Source organism: Schistocerca americana, chromosome 4 (assembly GCF_021461395.2).
Source record: "Schistocerca americana isolate TAMUIC-IGC-003095 chromosome 4, iqSchAmer2.1, whole genome shotgun sequence".
NCBI classification, from domain to species: domain Eukaryota; kingdom Metazoa; phylum Arthropoda; class Insecta; order Orthoptera; family Acrididae; genus Schistocerca; species Schistocerca americana.
The window spans coordinates 469,548,064-469,569,140 of record NC_060122.1 but is presented as its reverse complement, the minus strand read 5'-3'; the positions used below and the strand labels follow the sequence as shown (position 1 = coordinate 469,569,140).

The window sequence follows — 21,077 nt, the reverse complement described above, 5'->3', positions numbered from 1 at the left end:
AATATTGTTGGAATCACTGTCACTGGCACACCCACGAGAAGAAAGGCCATGACCTAGCTTCTTGTTGTCAGCTTTTCTGATGCATATTCTTTCGTTGCTTGAAACATGTAGAATTAAGGTGAATTCGAATATTCCATATGGCGAAAATCTATGTTTCTTTTCTTTCACCTCTAACATTCAAAAAATAGTTACGGTAAGCGGCAGAAAAGCGCCTGTGAACCAACAATTAATAACACAGTCATAATCCATCTTTCATTTGATAATTGTGAACAACTGTCCTACACTCATACTCTCTGCTGGAAATATCACTTTGCCATGAAGAAAAATAATCCTAATCTTACTCCTAATGATCCAACTCCCCAAGACACTATCCAAATTGAACCCTGCATGGAACAGTTCCGTCTTCCGTCACAGCGGGACCCACATCCTCTTCCTCAAAATCACCCTCTCCAAACCTTCCAGGAATTTCTCACTTCCAGCCTTGCCTCTCAATCCTTCTTGAAAAACCTTAATCCTACAACCAACATCACCGCTGCTGAAGCCCAGGTTATCCGTGATCTGAAGGCTGACCGATCCATCGTCATTCTTCCGGCGGACAAGGGTTCCATGACCGTGGTACTTGATCGTCGGGAGTATGTGGCAGAGGGACTGCGTCAGCTTTCAGACAACACTACATACAAAGTTTGCCAAGGTAATCCCATTCCTGATGTCCAAGCGGAGCTTTAAGGAATCCTCAGAACCTTAGGCCCCCTACAAAACCTTTCACCTGACTCCATCAACCTCCTGACCCCACCGACACCCCGCACCCCTACCTTCTACCTACTTCCTACAATTCACAAACCCAATCATCCCAGCCGCCCCATTGTAGCTGGTTACCAAGCCCCCACAGAACGTATCTCTGACTACATAGATCAACACCTTCAACCCATTACATGCAGTCTCCCATCCTTCATCAAAGACACCAACCACTTTCTCGAACGCCTGGAATCCTTATCCAATCTGTTATCCCCGGAAACCATCCTTGTAACCATTGATGCCACTTCCTTACACACAAATATTCCGCACGTCCAGGGCCGCGCTGCGATGGAGCACTTCGTTTCACGCCGATCACCTGCCACCCTACCTAAAACCTCTTTCCTCATTACCTTAGCCAGCTTCATCCTGACTCACAACTTCTTCACTTTCGAAGGCCAGACATACCAACAATTAAAGGGAACAGCCATGGGTACCAGGATGTCCCCCTCGTACGCCAACCTATTTATGGGTCGCTTAGAGGAAGCCTTCTTGGTTACCCAGGCCTGCCAACCCAAAGTTTGGCACAGATTTATTGATGACATCTTCATGATCTGGACTCACAGTGAAGAAGAACTCCAGAATTTCCTCTCCAACCTCAACTCCTTTGGTTCCATCAGATTCACCTGGTCGTACTCCAAATCCCATGCCACTTTCCTTGATGTTGACCTCCATCTGTCCAATGGCCAGGTTCACACATCCGTCCACATCAAACCCACCAACAAGCAACAGTACCTCCATTATGACAGCTGCCACCCATTCCATATCAAACGGTCCCTTCCCTACAGCCTAGGTATTCGTGGCAAACGAATCTGCTACAGTCCTGAATCCCTGAACCATTACACCAACAACCTGAAAACAGCTTTCGCATCCCGCAACTACCCTCCCGACCTGGTACAGAAGCACATTATCAGAGCCACTTCCTCATCCCCTCAAACCCAGAACCTCCCACAGAAGAACCCCAAAAGTGCCTCACTTTTGACAGGATACTTTCTGGGACTGGATCAGACTCTGAATGTGGCTCTACAGCAGGGATACGACTTACTCAAATCCTGCCCTGAAATGAGATCCATCCTCCACGAAATCCTCCCCACTCTACCAAGAGTGTCTTTCCGCCGTCCACCTAACCTTCGTAACCTCTTGGTTCATCCCTATGAAATCCTCAAACCACCTTCTCTACCCTCTGGCTCCTATCCTTGTAACCGCCCCCAGGTTAAAACCTGTCCCATGCACCCTCCCACCACCACCTACTCCAGTCCTGTAACCCGGAAGGTGTACACGATCAAAGGCAGAGCCACGTGTGAAAGCACCCACGTGATTTACCAACTGACCTGCCTCCACTGTGAAGCCTTCTATGTGGGAATGACCAGCAACAAACTGTCCATTCGCATGAAAGGACACAGGCAGACAGTGTTTGCTGGTAATGAGGATCACCCTGTGGCTAAACATACCTTGGTGCATGGCCAGCACATCTTGGCACAGTGTTACACCGTCCGGGTTATCTGCATACTTCCCACTGACACCAACCTATCAGAACTCCAGAGATGGGAACTTGCCCTTCAATATATCCTCTCTTCCCGTTACCCACTAGGCCTCAACCTCCGCTAATTTCAAGTTGCCGCCGCTCATACCTCACCTGTCATTCAACATCATCTTTGCCTCTGTACTTCCGCCCTCGACTGACATCTCTGCCCAAACTCTTTGCCTTTACATATGTCTTCTTGTGTCTGTATATGTGGGGATGGATATGTGTGTGTGTGTGTGTGTGTGTGTGTGTGTGTGTGTGTGTGCGCGCGAGTGTATACCTGTCCCTTTTTCCCCCTAAGGTAAGTCTTTCTGCCCCCGGGATTGGAATGACTCCTTTTCCTCTCCCTTAAAACCCACATCCTTTTGTCTTTCCCTCTCCTTCCCTCTTTCCTGATGAAGCAACCATGGGTTGTGAAAACTTGAAATTTGTGTGTGTGTTTGTGTTTGTTAGTGTCTCTATCAACATACCAACGCTTTCGTTTAGTAAGTTACAGCACCTTTGTTTTTAGATATATTTTTCCCATGTGGAATGTGTCCCTCTATTTTATATATGTCTCATGTCACAGCCAGCTAACTGGGACAAGCAGCAATCTTGGTTATGGTGGGTGATGGGGAGACAGAAATGGTGTAAAACAGGGTACGGGGGAAATGGATCTGGACAAAGTTGTGAGAGATCATGCTGAGCTGAAAATGTAGGTGCTGGCAGGGGCAGATTATGGGATTGATAATAGTAATGCTGAAAGAAAAAGCTGTGAGCATTATTTTTTATTATCACCTGCACTTTTTCCTAATCTTTATTTGTTGTACTCTGCCTCTCTCCAGTGATGATGGAGAATAGTCTTAAAACCAGAGACTCAACCATATTGTCAAGTTGTTATATTTTTAGGTAGGTTCATTTGTTCCTGATTCAGCAATGGTGTGGAAATGATGATAATATTAGGAAATATTTCTCATTCCTCTTGTGAATATCTTAGAGAAATAGGAATATGAATAGATACAAACAGACATGTCACATTTCAAGTTCTGTATAAGAATGCAATAGCACAGCGGCTTACGTGGTGCTTGGAACATTCTGCCACTCATTTTTTGGAGACTGGTATAGCTATCTCTCTGTGGCTCGCGAAGAAAAGCTCACTAATTTAAAACACTCGAAGATTCTGTGAAGGGCACTGTTGCTTGCAATCTTGTGCCATTCATTGGTTGGTGATTTGTAAAGCATAACTCAGTACAGATGCACAGAGCAAGTGTCGTAAAACAGTGTTTTACTTCACAGAAATCTAGAGGGAATATTGTGCTCTTTGTTTCTTCTAACATCTGTACCAGATGTACCAGATGACACAGCAAATTTTAGTGGAAACTATTACTTAACATGAACCACATTCTGTTGTATTTCTTTTCTAAACGGAGTGTGGAGAAAGATCAATATATGATGCAATAAAAAATACCCTCTACCACACTGTTTCCAATGGTTTTCAGGTTTTAGATGAGAACATGGAAGACTGTTAGTTCATCAAATACCTTAACACCTGCTGGAAAATCAGTTTTTGCATCTCATCAGGTGCAACACTGCTCAACACAGAATATATATTCAGACTTCAACAACTGTCACAATTCCCTGATATTGGGAAACAACTGTACATTTTCAGCTACAGAATAAGCTACTGAATTTCATCAGTCATGACAATGGTTACTAAATATTGACTGGGATATGCAATATCAGGACTCTGGTACAATGAAGAATTACAGAATTCACACTCTCTACCCACATTACACAGCATGTTCCAGTTCCATTGGACTGCTTGTGTGAAATTCCAAATTGCAATGCTATCTTGTGGCAAGTTGTAGGGTTACGATCCTTGACGTTTGAACAACAGCCGTGTAGAAGATTAAAGGACTATCATCACTGCAGCACTTGCCCTGGCCGTGAATGTAACAGTACATGTCTGACTCTCATTGAAAAATGGTGGTGGAGCACCCAGTCAACATCAGGTTTTGTGTTAACTTTTGTGTGTGTGAGCAACAATTTGTCAAATTCGCCCTGAATACTGAGAGACAGGTTCCTGGTCACTCCTCCACAACAACTCCCCAGCCCACAAAGTGAAGACTGTGCAATAGTTTTTGGCAAGCAAACAGATCACAGCCCTGGATCACCCACTGTATTCGCTGTATTTAGTTCCAGCCAACTTCTGGTTGTTCCCTCAATTGAAGTTGGTAATGAAAGCACGCTGTTTGATGCAACTAAGAACGCCCAAGGAAATTGTACTTCAGTACTACGAGGGGCACTTGTAAAGTCAGCGCAAAAATAAAAACTACTTGCATGTTTGGGGTAAACCTTTTTTATTTTTCGAGATAAGTCTCCTTTTAGACTAATACACTTCTTCCAATGCTGTTCTAATTTGTTGATCCCTTCTGAATAATAGGAATTTTTCCAAGTCTGCAAAATAGCAATTAGTTGCTGCAATCACCTCCTCGTTTGACTACAATCTTTGTCCCACCAGCCATTTCTTCAAATTGGGGAACAAATAGTAGTCTGAGGGAGCCAAGTCTGGAGAATGGGGGGTGGGGTGGGGGTGGGGGGTGGGGGGTGGGGGGTGAAACGAGTTGGAATCCTATTTCCATTAATTTTGCGACCACAACTGCTGAGGTGTGTGCTGGTGCACTGTCGTGATCGTAAAGGACTTTTTTGCGGTCCAGTCACCGGCATTTTTCTTGCCACTTGGTTTTCAAACAGTCCAGTAACAATGAATAATATGCACCTCTAATAGTTTTACCCTTTTCCAGATAGTTGATGAGGATTGCCCCTTGTGAATCCAAAAAGACAGTTGCCATAACCTTTCTGGTCGAAGGAATGGTCTTCGCCTTTTTAGGTACAGCTTCTCCCTTGGTAACCCATTCTTTAGATTGTTGTTTGGTCTTAGTAGTATAGTAATGTATCCTTGTTTCATCCACAGTGACAAAACAATGCTTAAAGTCCTGCAGATTCTTCCTGAACAGCTGCAAACCATCCTTGCAACACTTCACACGATTCCGTTTTTGGTCAAGTGTGAGCAATCGCAGAACCCATCTTGTGGATAGCTTTCTCATGTCCAAATCTTTATGCATCATATTATGTACCCATTCATTCGAGATGCCCACAGCACTAGCAATTTCACACACCTTAACTCGTCTGTCATCCATCACCATATGGTGGATTTTATCGATGATTTCTGGAGACGTAACCTTCACAGGGCGTCCAGAACGTTCAGCATCACTTGTGCCCATATGGCCACTCCAACAAATTTGAAACCACTTTTAACCTGTTCTAATCGAAGATGCAGAGTCACCATAATGTTTATCAGTCTTCTCTTTAGTCTTCTGTGTCATTTTGCCTTTCATAAAGTAATGTTTAATCACCACACGAAATTCTTCTTTGTCCATTTTTTGACAATCACTTCACTTTCTTGATTCACTCGAATGCCAGACACCAATATGACTGAAACATTGTGTGTGTTCTTTCCAAAGATGCTACTTACTAAACATGACCTCGATACGCACCGGTGGTACCATCTCTCGGACTTTGCATGGACTTTTCAAACGCCCCTCGTACATGTGATTCCAGAAAAGGACCACACTGACTGTTTCAAGACATTTTTGAAATGATTTCATCTGCGTACTGATTCAGGGGGAAACTATTTTGAACAAAGACAGTGATTTTGTGAACTAATATATGACCTTTATTTTTCACAGCCGTAGGCCTAACAGAACTGGAACACACTGTGTACAGTTCTAAATGTACATAATTAGGAATAGGATGGCCTATCCCATGGTACAGGAGCTATTAATTTAGATGTCTATAAAGGACATTATGAGCCAAACTACATCATTCCCTCCAAGCCTTATAACAAACACGAGCACATGTGCTGCCACTAAAATATTGTTGACAGATAATGGCTACTATTCTGTTGAGATCCTGGCATTAAACCAATCAGTCAGTCCTGAGGGGAAACTGCAATGCAAACATATATTACATATAAACTGCCACAAAAAAGTACACCTTTTCAGAGGTTTCCTGTTCACTCAAGATTTATTATTGTAACAGTGTATATGGAGTACATGAAATGAGTATATTTACAAATCAACAGCAAAAGTGGATCCGAGGTATCAGGTACCCATGATGAAATACCCAGCACAGGTGGAAATGCACGCTCTGACTCTGGCATCAAGTCGATCATACAAATAGTGAATACTGTCATGGGATATGTTATGCCATGTCTGTCCGACATGTTCGCATAGTTGTGTAAGAGTTGTTGGTTGATGAGTCACACAAGTCACTTCTTGTCCCATCACATCACACACATGCTTGATTGGAGACATGCCTGAAGATTGTCCTGGCCAGGGAAGCTGCTGCACGTTTTGTAGAGCACACTGAGTTTTATGGGCAGCGTATGGGAGATCAGTACCCCGTTGGAATGATACATCACCTTCCTGTTGTAAGAAGAGCAAAAGAATGGGTCTAACAACATTCTGCACAAACCTAGCACTGGTTATTGTTCCCTTGAGAAACACCAAAGGTGAGTGAAAGTTGTGGCTTATCGCACCCAGACCACAAGGCCTAGAGTGGGGCCAGAGTATCTTGGATGAATGAACTCTACAAGACAGCATTCACCAGGTCTCTGTCGTAGATGCACTTGCATGCAGGCAGAATCTACTTTCATTGCTGATGATCCATTTTCCAAGTGATCCTCTGATGACACCAATTGAGCTGTGCATGATGATGCTATGGCATGAGTAGAAGATGGCCTAGGGGTGTGCATGCTCATACATCCACTGCTAATCAGTTCAGAACAGTTTGTGATGACACATATGGGTTCACACGCCTCTTATCCATGCTATGGAAACTGCATGATCTGCCACTGCTACCCCTACAATATGATTTTGCTTGCGGATGTCTGTGCTGCATGGATGTTCATAACCTTGTCTACAGATGTGAGAGTGTTCACGTGACTACTAATACCAGCAATGTTGCATAACTGCCACAGGACATACAACTCGTATGACAATTCTCTGTAAGGACCATCCCAGCACTTGGAAGGCCACAATTTGACTCCTTTCAAACACACTCAATTGGCTGTCGGAAGGACAAGTGCATCTCTGTGGCATGGTTGCTTGCTTGCTTCACACATCTGCTCACACTAACCTTTCTGGCTGCAAGCATTCCCTATTGAAGGGTACACACAGGTGGCACTCTGGTAACTATGCCACTATGCTATCTGTTGGCGGACAATGTTGAAACCATTATCAGGACATTTACTATCCCCATGTAATATATGCCATTATCGGACCAAAATCAATGCCGTCTTTTCAGGTGTACTCTCCCCACCAGTGCATTTATCATGTTAAGAGTGCAGTAAGGGTTCTAATTAATGTGGCATGCAGAAATACTATAAAAGTTTTCTTGATGCTGTCATAATTACCACAGAAACACTTAGCTCCAGTGGCATTATTTCAGATACAGTGATTTAATACAGTTTAGTTACAGAAAATTTATGGATTTGCACAAAGTTCTTATTATATCTAATTATTCTGATACATTTTGTTGCCACTGAACATAACTGAGCCTCAAATTAAAGATTATAGATCATTTTGTAGTTGTGGCAGAAGCAGCTAATTTTCTTGGATACAGTACCCAATGGTAAAACTCCATTGAAAACTTATTTATATCATCACTCAGTGAGACCACAACCCTTTCAACCAACAGAACATGAAGTACATGTGCATGTATGCAATTATTTTGATACTGCAAGCGGTAAAAAGAGACCCAGCTTACCCAGTGAAGAGATGCCCATGCTACGAGGAGAGCCACATGGCTGGGGACTGCTGCTTGAACTTTCGTGTGGTAACAGTCTTCCACCTGCTGGACAAGTGAACAGCAATAATACTTGCCCCATCTAACTGATTCATTGTCTTCTCATTCAATCCACTAACCCCCAAGTAACAGCTAGTTCAAAATGTATCTTAGTTACCCATACACACTACACAAAACTGTTCATGATTTCATGAATGAGAAAGCACACAGCTTTGGTAATTATATGTTTCAGTTTGAGTATATAGATCTTTTGGAAGGAAAACAACATTTTCATATTTATTTTTCATGCAAGCAACACAATTCACAGAGCACTGAAGCCTCTGATTCTGAGATAAATTTGAAAAAAATACTAATCTGTATGTGATATAATGGTGGCATGTTGTGGTAACAGCATGTGAAGTGCATTTCTTGTGGCTAAAGACTTCCATAAGAAAGAAGGCATAAAACTTAGTTATGCATTTTTATAAGTAGATGTAAGTGAGAAATTAATTTTATAATACTAAACTGCACAACTTACACAGTTTTTTAAATGGAAAACAGGGTAGTGCACAAGTAAACAAAAAGAAGAAGCCATGAACCATATTCAGAAATAGGAACATATTCAATGATCTCTTGAAGTGTGTAGCCTAAGACAGAATGTTACGTCTACAAAATGCATTATTTTAAAAGTAATTAAGTAAAGCATATATTTGTAATTTTTGTGCATGTTTCATTACAGTCATTATTTTTGTTGCAGAAAAGTGATATATCTGACAAGAAACAATTACTGGGGAAAAAGCACAGATTTGTAATAATACAAATATCAAAGAGCATAGACAGGGGGCTACATTAAATTCAAGTGAAACTAGAGCTGCATTTTGTGTACTATTTCATGTACTTATAAGGTTTCTGAATCTGAAGCTAAGTATCACAGTTAGCACTGATAAACTCAAAAAATATTCTGTACAGTGGAATGAAATGAAATCAACTTCAAAATTAAATATTTCTATTGCCAAATTTAAATAATGATGCTAATAGGTGAAATCAACACACAAAATTAAGCAAGCATTCTTAATTTACTGATAACATTACTCGAAACAATGTGGCAGACATACTGCTATTACTCTCAGCACAAGCAAGAAAGTTGCCATAGAAACAAAGTTTAGCTAAAGAGACAGACTGTGCAGATGAAACATATGAATGGCACAATACCTGCTAAGACTGTACCACTGCCAGATGGCACGGTAACAGAGCGAGTGCCGACGCAAGATTGTCTGCTCAGCAACGCTACGTGGGCAAGTGGTAACAAGGAAGGTTATTCTTTAGAATAATGCTTGTAGTATCTGGATAACTGCCAATAAGTTAACTATTTACTACAAGCTGATAAAGAGTACTATTTGTCTAATTCATTTACTTTATTAGCAATACAAAAAAAAAAAAAAAAAAAAAAAAAAAAAAAAATGAAATAAAGGTATTCCATGTATGAAAATGGCATTTATACAGCCTACTAGTATGGAACATAAAACATTAATGGTGCCTTATCAAAGCCATAAGATGCTGTATGATTCTTTTTAAAATTATGGAAACAAATAAAGTCTCTGTATGATGACAAAGAAGAGTTTTTTTAATTACAAATAATTTTGGGTCTTTTTTCATTCAGGTCCTTTTATTTTCTCTCTCTCATTGCACTGTCATTAAAGAAGATTATAATTCAGTATTTGTGTATGTGTTATTCCTACTGACATCACTTTTTGTTGAAAAGTATTCTAAATAAAGTAAGTCTGGATAAACTGCGAGTGACAAGATGTTATTTTAAGTCATTTACAATTTGGCAAAGAGGCCTAACTGGCAAATTGTCCCTTGAAATGTCCATATTAAAGATGGGGAAAAATTTATATAATATTTCATATCAGTCAAGAAACACAGCAAAGAGTTACAAGAAAAACACACAGGGAAATCACACCTTTTGTGCCACAGTTCCATAAAAAAAAAAAAAAAAAAAAAAAAAAAAAAAAAAAAAAAAAAAAAAAAAAAAAAAAAAAAAAAGAAGAAGAAGAAGAAGAAGAAGAAGAAGAAGAAGAAGAAGAAGAAGAAGAAGAAGAAAGGGAAAAATAAAAGAGATAAAGGGGACTGGTTCACTGACAATTACATAGTTATGATAGTGTGGCTGTAAATGGAATATCATATTATTGTGTGTGTGCATGTGTGCATGTATATGTTTTCCTTCTTTCCTCGCTAACAGTTTGCCTCCAACAGCCTTTCTTATGCTTATATTCTGTCTTTGTGGCAGTCACACAATTTTATACAGTATATGGTGTTTGGATATGATGAACAATAACCAGTTAATGAAATACACTGTTCATAAACTCTACTCAACAAATTATCTCATCTCTTAATAGACAATCTGTAGGCTCTTGCTGCTTATATTCTGACTTATGACAATGATAATCACAGTATCTGTCCGCAGTACATTCCTTACCCATTTGGAATAAGAGCTAAGAGCTGGAATAAGAGCTTTGGCATGCTATCAGATAAATTCACATGCAAATAATCACTGCAGTACCCTATTAAAATAAATTTCACAACAAAATTACTTTCTAAAATTTCAAATAGATGAACAGAATGGCTACATTTGGTAAAAATTAGGGCCAAGTTTTAGTTGCCAACAACATATGAAAAGGCGAAGCCTAATTTTAAACCGTTCCACTATCCAAAGGTCTCATATGAACAGGTAAGAGTTTACAAGTTCAGGCAGGGGAGTGCTCATGCCCACTGATAATAGGAAGTAGGATGGAAACATGTAACTACAGCAGTAACTAGAAGGTAACATTTAAAAAAACTGTAACTGTTTGATGAAGTTAGAGGTATACAATTGGACTGGCCACTGGAGGGAAAAACAGCCTACTGGAAGAAAAAATTAAGTTGAAAACCCAGAAGTTAGGTAGAATGCATTGGTGGATGGGAGAGATATGTAAATAAAGAGCAATCTAGTAGCCCAGTAGAGCTGAATTTACTTCCAAGGCACAAACTTAAGTAAATGCCAGTAGGCCTGTTAGAGATCTATTTGCTAAGAAGACTGGATGCAAAAGACAGTGATGTTTCAAAAGTCTTGTCAAAAAATGACAATGGGATACACATGCGTGACCCTAATCTCCATTGGGTTATTTATCCAGAAAAATGACATAATGTTTGGTCAATAGGACAACCTTGCCTTCAACTGCAACATGTGTACTTTGCTTATGATGGGCTAACTAAAATATGGAAAAGAAAAATCTGGTACTTTATGGGTAAGGCTGATGATGTGGATGACACACTTCCTCAGAAAAGAATAGAAAAGTGTCAAGTTGCAATGGAAATAAAAGTAAATCAAGAGACAAACATCTGAGAGTCTAAAATAATGCAAAATTTAAATCAACAAATAAGATGCAGAACCCAGGAACTCAATTTTACATAGCAAAACAAGTAGCAGCCATCACATAAGAACTCATCAGAGAGCAAATGTTGGCTGTAAGCAAAGACAAGCAGTACTAGTTAAGGGAGTGAAACAGAACGTGAAACTGATACAAAAACAGTGATGGAGGTGATGACAGGAAAATACTAACAGTGACTAATTACAAATAAATAAGACTGTGAAAAAGCATCTACATATGACAATCCACTGTAGGCCGGAGAGGCCATTATCATTTGTGTTCTTTCTCCCCATACATATTGTCTTTACAAGTGCTGTTATTTAGTATACAAAAAGAAAAAAATTACAAATCTGAGTTAGTAATTTCTACCCATCACCTTTTTTTACATTACAGTAATAGAAATTCTTCTGCAGAATAGAAGGAGTAGTCAAGGAGAAACTTTCTCATTTTGTTACCAAATTTTACTTTGCTGTCTGTCAGGATTTTTTTATAACTGCATAAGTTAATAAAGATTTTTGTTGCAGCATTGTGCACCCCGTTTTGTGCTAGAGACAACCTTAATGTGGAATAATGTATACTATTTTTCCTTCTGTTATAGTAATTATGTACCTCATTCTTTCTTTTGAGCTGTAGTGGATTATTTACAACAATGGTTTTTTACATGGCTCTTTAGTGTTCTTTCTGATTAGCTGATTACTCCACGACATTACTGAACGAAAATATGCGAAATATGTCAACTTACTGATTTTTCTCCCTCCAAGATTTGCAATGATTCTAAATGCAAATGTAGCTGAACTAAGTTGTTTTAGGAGTTCCAAAATGTGTTTTTTCCAGTTTAAATTCTCATCAATATGAACCCCCTAAGAATTTTGACGTTTCCACCCTATTTGTTATTTCTTCACCATGTTACACTTATCACTGATCCCTTATCATTGGCGTAGTACCTCTAGATGCGCAGCACTGAGTATGCTGTGTCTTTTTCAAATTGAGTATGAGACCATTTGCAGAAAATCAGTCAATGATACTTTTAAGAACCTTTTTTACCATTTCTTCTGTTTCTGCACGCAAGCTTGGATTGACTATGATATAAGTGTTGACTGCAGAAGGAACTAATTCCGTTCATTGTATACCAGGCAGAATATCATTTACATACATGAGGAACAGCAGTGGACCAACGATTTAATCTTGCGGAGCCCCATAAGTGATTTCTCTCCAGACAAAATTATGTTCCCGGACTACATTGCTTGAATTACTAAGTGCAGCTTTCTGCATTCCTTTGGTTAGGTATGACATTATCCATTGGTTGGCTACACCACCAATCCCATCAAATGTCCATATATCTAGGAGAATACTGTGATTCACACAATCAAATGCCTTAGAGAGGTAGCAGAAAATACAAACCAGTGCTATTTTGTTATTTAACACTTGTATAATCTGGTGAGTGAATGTTTAAGTAGCAGTACAGCAACCATCCTGAAACCCGACTGTGATTTGCTAAGGATACACTACCACCGATAAGATGAGATACTATTCTAGAATACATCATCTTTTCAAAAATTTTGGAGAATCATATCATCAGTGAGACATGTCTCTTTTATCACCTTTCTTAAAGAGGGGTTTACCGTATTTACTCGAATCTAAGCCGCACTCGAATCTAAGCCACACTCGAATCTAAGCCGCACCTGAAAAATGAGACTCGAAATAAAGGAAAAAAAATTTTCCCGAATCTAAGCTGCACCTGAAATTTGAGACTCGAAATTCAAGGGGAGAGAAAAGTTTTAGGCCGCACCTCCAAATCGAAACAAAGTTGGTCCATTGTAATATGAGACACAATTTAGGTCGAATGAAAGACGATACAGCTACAGTAGTTTGGTTCGAGTCATAATCTTAGCAGTTAAGCTTTACCAGGAAGCCATTGCTATGCGTCAGGCGCTCCATCCGTATTTATACGGATACCCTTCCTTTTTCACGTGCTTTGTCTGGTTTGAATCGAAGGCTTATTTTGCTTTGATCTGATAAGTGCCATTTTCTTTGTTATAGGTGTTTACGTCACTCTAAGCTGAAAATGCATTACTGTACTGCGTCATGCATTGTTTGTCGCATTCTGATAGTGCGTGTTTACGGCGTGTTGCCGCTCTCCTGCGAAACTTGCAGGAGAGCTTCTGTAAAGTTTGGAAGGTAGGAGACAAGATACTGGCAGAAGTAAAGCTGTGAGTACCGGCCGTGAGTCGTGCTTCGGTAGCTCAGATGGTAGAGCACTCGTCCGCGAAAGGCAAAGGTCCCGAGTTCGAGTCTCGGTAGGGCACACAGTTTTAATCTGCCAGGAAGTTTCATATCAGCGCACACACCGCTGCAGAGTGAAAATCTCATTCTGGAGCACATATAGAATAATTACACAAAACTGCTAATTTCTTTTTAATGCTGTATTTTATGGACTATTTTTTTCTAAAGAAATATCCATAATTTAATTTTAAAAAACCAAGAATTGAAATTTTTAGTGAACAAATAGATGTTAAACCCCTCATTGTCTGCTTTTAAAGAAACATTTTACTTTTCCAAAAATTTTCTATTTAAAGTTATTAATGTTCCAAAAAGTTTGAATCTTAAACATTATTTCCAAAATCCAGTAAGACAATTTTGTAGGCTAGATTTTTCTGGTGCCAGAAATAGTTTGTTAACTATTCAATTTGGAAAAATTTTAGCAACTTTTGGTGGGCTTTGGGAATCCTTGTGGAAGTAGAAATCATTTCCATAAAAACCATAAAACAGTAATATATTCCTGGTTATGCAGCTCATAGTTAAACAGACTACCAATTTTGCCAACTTTAATCATCAGCAACCAATAGCTACATTGTTAATGTCATGTAAAATCTAAATTCCGTCTCTCTGCCGCCATCAGTCAAACTGTACAGTTACTTTGTGCAATCAGTCAGTTTAATAACATAATGTAATCAGTCATTTATATGTCACTAATAGTTAACTGATTCATCACCAACCACCAAAACATTAAATATTGTCTTATCTAAAAAGTGTGAATCTATGTATTAAGTTGCCACTAGTAGACTATGTCTACTAATGTTAACTGCCTACTTGTTTTACATGTTGGCACCATCAATTGTGATTAAGTCAATTTGTTTTACTTGTTGGCACCATCAATTGTGATTAAGTCAATCATCAAACAATGACTTTGGTTATAAATAAACAAGAAGAAATTGAAAATTAATTATTGCAGTATGGTATGCATTACTTTCATGTGCTATTGTGCTACATCACACCATGAATACCACACAAAAATTACAGCTGGAATGTGAGCCAGAAATCACACTATAATTACATTGTTTCTCTTTGGTTGTGTGTTAGAATGCAAATAAAATGGATGAAAACATGTTTTTAGTGCTCTCTCTGTGACAACTAGAAACCAGTGACAAGTACTGAAATGATGCTCAGACACACTACAATAAACTCAGACAAGGGTCACAGCTGTCTGTTTTCAACTGTACATGCTCTTATGTGATGTCGTCCATGCTGGCACTACAAGTGTTACATTACTCACAGCACCAAGTCAGTATTGGCCTGTGAAAGTGCATGTACAGTATTGTGCAAGCAACATGGTTAATTCAGTAGATAATCTGTAAATAGGCCCTTTCCCAGTAGATCTTTAGAGGAGAAAGTGAGAGTTAAAGAGTCAGGTAGACCAGCTCCAAATTTAAATCTAATAAGGGGAAGATGTGGGATGAGACTCACTAGTCTGGTCAAACTATGCGAGTACAAGCACGTAAATTCCTCTTTCAAGTCCCTAGAACATTTCACCTGGAAAAGATAAAGTGCTCACTATAGATATATATGAATAGAGTATGAGGGATTTTGAGCAACACTTGATGTATCAATGGTGTGGCACAGTGGTCAAACGCATCAACTGGCAATTTGTCTGTTCGGGTTCAATTCTCGCTGCTACCGACCCCCGCCTCCCGTCTCTGCTGCAATGTTTAACTATTAATTACAAAATTTAAATATTGTAATAACAGTTGTTCGCCTTGAAGGGTGACATCCAATGACACTACACTCGACCCTCCTGCTCCACCCCCACAGGGTGGGAGGAGGATACACTTTGAAATCTTCAACAAGACCCCCCCCCCCCCCCCCCCCGACAATTTTTATTGCAGATTCAGATTCCGTGGGAAAAAATACGTAATTTTTGTATGGAACAATTTTATCACTGTGTGATAGAAGGCACTGCAATTGACGGAAATCAAAATGGGTCACAATCCACTGAAACTTGATAGTATCTCAGGAAAATACCCAACAGATTGGGATCACAGGAGTGTAGAAGGGTGGTATTCTTACATTCTGTAATGTGATACCATTGTTTTATAGCAAACCAAAGACTACAAGACATTAAGGTGTCATTTTTATTAGTGTAACTATCTTCACAGGTCGTGTCAAAGTGGAAAGTAGTTGGAACAGGTGATTGGTTTGTTTATCAATGCAGTATAAACTACATTTAGTGTTACCCAGGAACAATGACATGGACATACTAGTATTTTATTCCCTTTGGGCTGAGTACTTGTTTTGGGTGAGTCCTATTGCATCTCACCATCAGGGTGCTTGTATTAGGTGAGTACCCTTACTTCCTACCACTGAGGTGCTTCTGAGGTGAGCCCTTTTGCCTCTCCCCTTCAGGATGCTCATCTTAGGTACATACCTTTGTTTCTCACAACTATCCGTGCTTTACTGAAGCACATATTCTAAGAAGTGCCCATTTGCTGCAATACACACTGCAACCCTACTTCTGAAAGACAATCCTATGTCTCTCAAGTATCTCTTCAGTAATGTTTGCACATTCAACAATAGGTCACTGCTACATATTTGCACATGTTGTTGATATGTCCATGTAACATTTCTCTTTTGAAGTTTCAAACAGAAAAAATTGGGAGGCATAAAATCGGGTGAATGCGCATGCCACTTGTGAGCACTTCTTCATCCAATCCACTGACCAGCACAGTGCCGATTCTGAACTTCATGAGATATCCATAAATACTGCATCTGACAGCCATCGTTTTGAAACCACATATTCATTCTTGTTTGAAGCTGGGCATCTTTTAGTAGGATTGGCAAAATATTATCTAAAAAGTCACCATACATTCAGCCACTCATATTATCATCTATGAAGTAGACACCAGTTATGTAGGTACCTGACACACCACAAGAAACATTGAACCTCCAGGGGCATTGAAGCTTTACTTGCCTTAACCAATGGTGATTCTCCACTGCCCAGTAATGCACATTATGCCAATTCATGTGATCATGATTCACAAATGTTGCTTCATCAGAGAAAAGCACCTGTGAATAAAAATCATCATTGGCTGCTAGTTGTTGTTGTTTGCAATCGCAAAAGTTCATGTGCCTTGAAAGTCACCCCCCATGTAGTGTTTGATGCAATGACAGGTGATATGGATGGTATTTGTGTTTATCCAGCATGCGTGGAACACTTTGTTGCAAAATTCCTGCACCTTGTGTGATTTGATGTGAACTAATGTGAGGATACACAGGATCGGTTAAGATTCATTGCATGGGTTGAACACTTTCAATTGCACTCAAGAGTAGGATAACACTGCGAAACATTGTTGGAGAAGGAACATTCCTCTCAGGGATCAGGTTCACATGCCATCGATGACATTCTCCTATGTGCCTATTTGATAGAAAAGTACAAAGCAATTATATCTACCCGCTCCGCAAACAACAACATTGTTGCACACATAGGATGAGATGTCTGTGGTTGACGCAAAGTACAAAGTAATGATATCTACCTTCTCTATAATCGACAACATCGTTACACACATACGATGAGATGTTTGTGGTTCAAATGTCTGCAGTAAAGTGAACCGTGACTGCTTCCCACTATCATTTCCTTGTCCATCACTTGCAGTACACCACAGTCACGTAAGGCACAACAGAAATACATCATTGAACCTAGAGGTGTTGTTGCCCCTACAGTGAGAGTCTGAGCATGGAGACTGCAATGTATTGCAGACAATGGTTACCATATCGAACATTCCCCTATCACTTTTCAATGGTCTGTAACCTATTTTGATCTGTGTCAATTACAGCATCACCCATCAAGCAACAATAAAATGGTTCCATACAAAAGTTAGATTTTTTTCTGGAGAATACATATCCGAAAGAAAAATTTGGGGTCCTATTGACGACTTCAAAGTTGATCCCTTGGGGTTGGGGTAAGGGGATCGAGTTTAGTGTCATGGGTGGGTAAGGGGATCGAGTTTAGTGTCATGGATGTACCCTTTCAAGATGATCAACTTTGATTACAACCATTTTTCATCTGGGTTGTATTTCCACAAACAGTTTTAACTCCCCCACCCTGCACATTTAATTTAGTGGCCCCACCCTGCACATTTAATTTAGTGACGATTACTACCATTTTAAATCTAAAGGCTACAGACGGTGGTAAAAAAAAGTGAGTATCCAATGAAATTTAGTATGGAAGTGTCCTATTTTGCTTTCCATGTTTGTTATTCGGGAACAGTGATACGTGGGGTACAGAAGAAGTGAAAGATCTAGGACATATTAATGCATTAATAAAAAAAACATAAACAAAATCATAAACATATAAAGAAACTATGTAATCTTCGTGCATTATGTAAAGCTAATGTTGCAACAATATTAAGGTGCACCTATCATGATCACATTATGAAATACAATCTGTTTATTTTTGTACACCTTTAGTAAATTCTGCACGAACCACCACAGATTACTTGCCATGTGTTCGTAAGATACTTTCGTGACAGCAAGACCTTCTACACATGAGTGCCAGAGCAGTTATCAAATACAGAATACCAGATGAGCAACCTCACAGACACTCTACAATATCCGTTGTGGGGCATTGACAAAAAGATGATTAAAGGTCATGATTTTGTGTTAGATGAAGAAGTTCACTGACATTATCACACAGAACTTAGCAAACTGTTATAATTTTATTTTCTGTTCAGTCAAGACAGTTAAATCCTAAGCCTTTCCTTATCAAAAGCTCTTGCCTTATCACTCAGGCTAACTGAGTCTGTCTGAAGGAGTAATCCCAACATTATTAAATGTATTTCTTCCTATTTTCTGAACACTGTGTTGTGGCAATGAATGTTTGAGATGGACCCCCAAATGTGCTCAGACAGCTTAATTTGTAGGGTGACTGCTCACAATAACTTGAAGATATGAAGTCAAATATTAATGTGGCACATATTTTCAACATAATCACTACATTTCAATTGCAGCAGTGAAACACATATCATTACTGATGTAAACTGATTTCATTGATTTATTTGGCAAGTGATACTCTTTAGTTTACTGGTAATGGGACAAGAGATATCAAGATATCAATCCTACAGGTGCAAAAGTTTGAAAACAGTTCATATATTTCCATACACATGTTGTAATTCTATATTGTAGAGGAATGCTTATCTACTCATATAAAATGTTATCTGGTTCATTTTCATACATATCCTTAGAAAAACAATATACACTATATGCTATTGCTAGGCACATTGCTGTTGTTTGGTGTCGTCATAATGCTGTCTTCAGTAGTCAACACAGAGTATTCAAGGTAAGAGTAACATTATGTTTTTGACGCTGTCAACATGGGTGAATATTGTTAAACAAGTTTCTTGTCAGGGGTCAATAAAAGTTCCTCACTTTGTGGCTGAAATATGCTTTTCATAAATGAGTATACACTGTGCCGAACATTCTAGCTAAGTTAAAACTACGTGCTGCTGCACAGCACTGAAGCATATAGTTATGTTTACAAACAATGCACAATTGAAAAAGCACTGCAATGAAAGGCAGGGACTCTCCTTTAAGTCCTGACTAACCCTTTGCTACTAGCATCGGTTGGCTCCCAGTGAAGAATTAAGTAAGCATAATCCAGTCTTGTGTTTAATTCCCGTACTAATCCATACCACTGAAAGAATGAAGTTCACATTTCCATACGGTTATAGACTGCCTCCATTGCAAGATCATCATGAAGGAACAGGATACAATTCACACAAACAGCTGGAAGCTGCCTTGGCCACTGTTAACCAGCTTCATATGGCTGCTGTGAATTGTGCAGGTGATGGAAAGCAGGATGGGCTCCCACTGCGAAGCTACCACAGAACTTACCAGCCACTCTTTTTGTAGACGTGCTCTGCAGAATGCTGGTCTGAAACTGAGCAGTCATTTGATGTTGGCTGACAGGGTGTGCCCAGATCCGTAGCTGTTCGCAATAAAAGTTTTATGTCACTAATGGCTGAAAGCCTAGACCCATACCTCTAATGAAGAAATCTGAAGATCTCCCTCCTACTGATAATGAGACAGAGCTAGAAGGTTTTGCCTCTCCTGCTGATGCACCAGCCATAAAGAGGAAAGAAGCTGTTAGAGGGAGGCAGTTCCAGGATTAAGTGTATAATGGCCTCTCTTAGGAAAACAGTATCAACCAAATGCACACTCAGTGTGTATCTTGAGAGAAACTGTCTGCTGGTTGGAAGAGGCTATACTGTGGGTAACAGAGAGTGTAGGTTGCAGTCAGCTGCAGATCATCACTCACATCGGAATCACTGACACACGATGCCTGGGTTCTGAGACATTCTCAGTTCTGTCTGGACAGTGACGGATCTGGTGAATACAGTTAGCCTTGCTAATGCACAGTTGTTGATTGACAACATCATTCTGAGAACTGATTGAGATCCTCTGGTCTGGAGCCAAGTGGAATCGTTATGTCACAGGTTCTATAGTGAGTTTGAGTGTAAGTTCGTCAATGTATGCTACACAGTGGAGACGTATAAAGTTGCCCTGGATAGGTCAGGTTTGCACAACACAATGGAAATGGGTACATGGTTGTCAGAGTATGTATTAGATTACCACAAAAGAAAAACTAGCACCACATAAACCAACTATTTCAACAGATAGATAGCAAATTCAGAAGGATATATACTCAAAATATTAGTTGTTAAATGCCTGAGTATGCACAGTGCCATCTTGCAACTCACTTCTCTAGCAGAAATCAGTCACCTTCACATTATTCTAGGAGCTGAAAGTTGCTTGAAACCCAAAGTAGAGACTAATGAAATTTTGGACAACACATGGACCGTATACTGGAAAGATTGATTACATTCTCAAGCTAGAGGAACACCAATAGCAACAAGCATAAGCACATATAGTAAAGTCCAAAATGAACAGGATTGAAAACTAATATGGACAACAGTAATCGACGGCTGCTGTGGCCGAGCGGTTCTAGGCGCTACGGTCTGGAACCGCGAGACTGCTACGGTCGCAGGTTCAAATCCTGCCTCGGGCATGGATGTGTGTGATGTCCTTAGGTTAGTTAGGTTTAAGTAGTTCTAAGTTCTAGGGGACTGATGACCTCAGAAGTTAAGTCCCATAGTGCTCAGAGCCATTTGAACCATTTTTTTTTGACGACAGTAATCACATTCAAAAGTAGCCTAAACTTGATAGCTGGAAAATACAGTGAGCATACAGTAGTA

General features: G+C 39.6%; 1 protein-coding gene across 1 annotated transcript in view; it reads right to left on the bottom strand.

Moving 5' to 3' along the window:
- The window catches only part of LOC124613550 (E3 ubiquitin-protein ligase MYCBP2-like), a gene marked incomplete at its 5' end in the record, with an annotated part of 333,858 nt that overhangs the window by 236,229 nt on the left and 76,552 nt on the right, over positions 1-21,077 (bottom strand). The window contains one exon of the mRNA XM_047142262.1: positions 8,126-8,212. Within this exon, the coding sequence (XP_046998218.1) occupies positions 8,126-8,212 (87 nt within the window). The remainder of the gene's footprint in view (positions 1-8,125; positions 8,213-21,077) is intronic.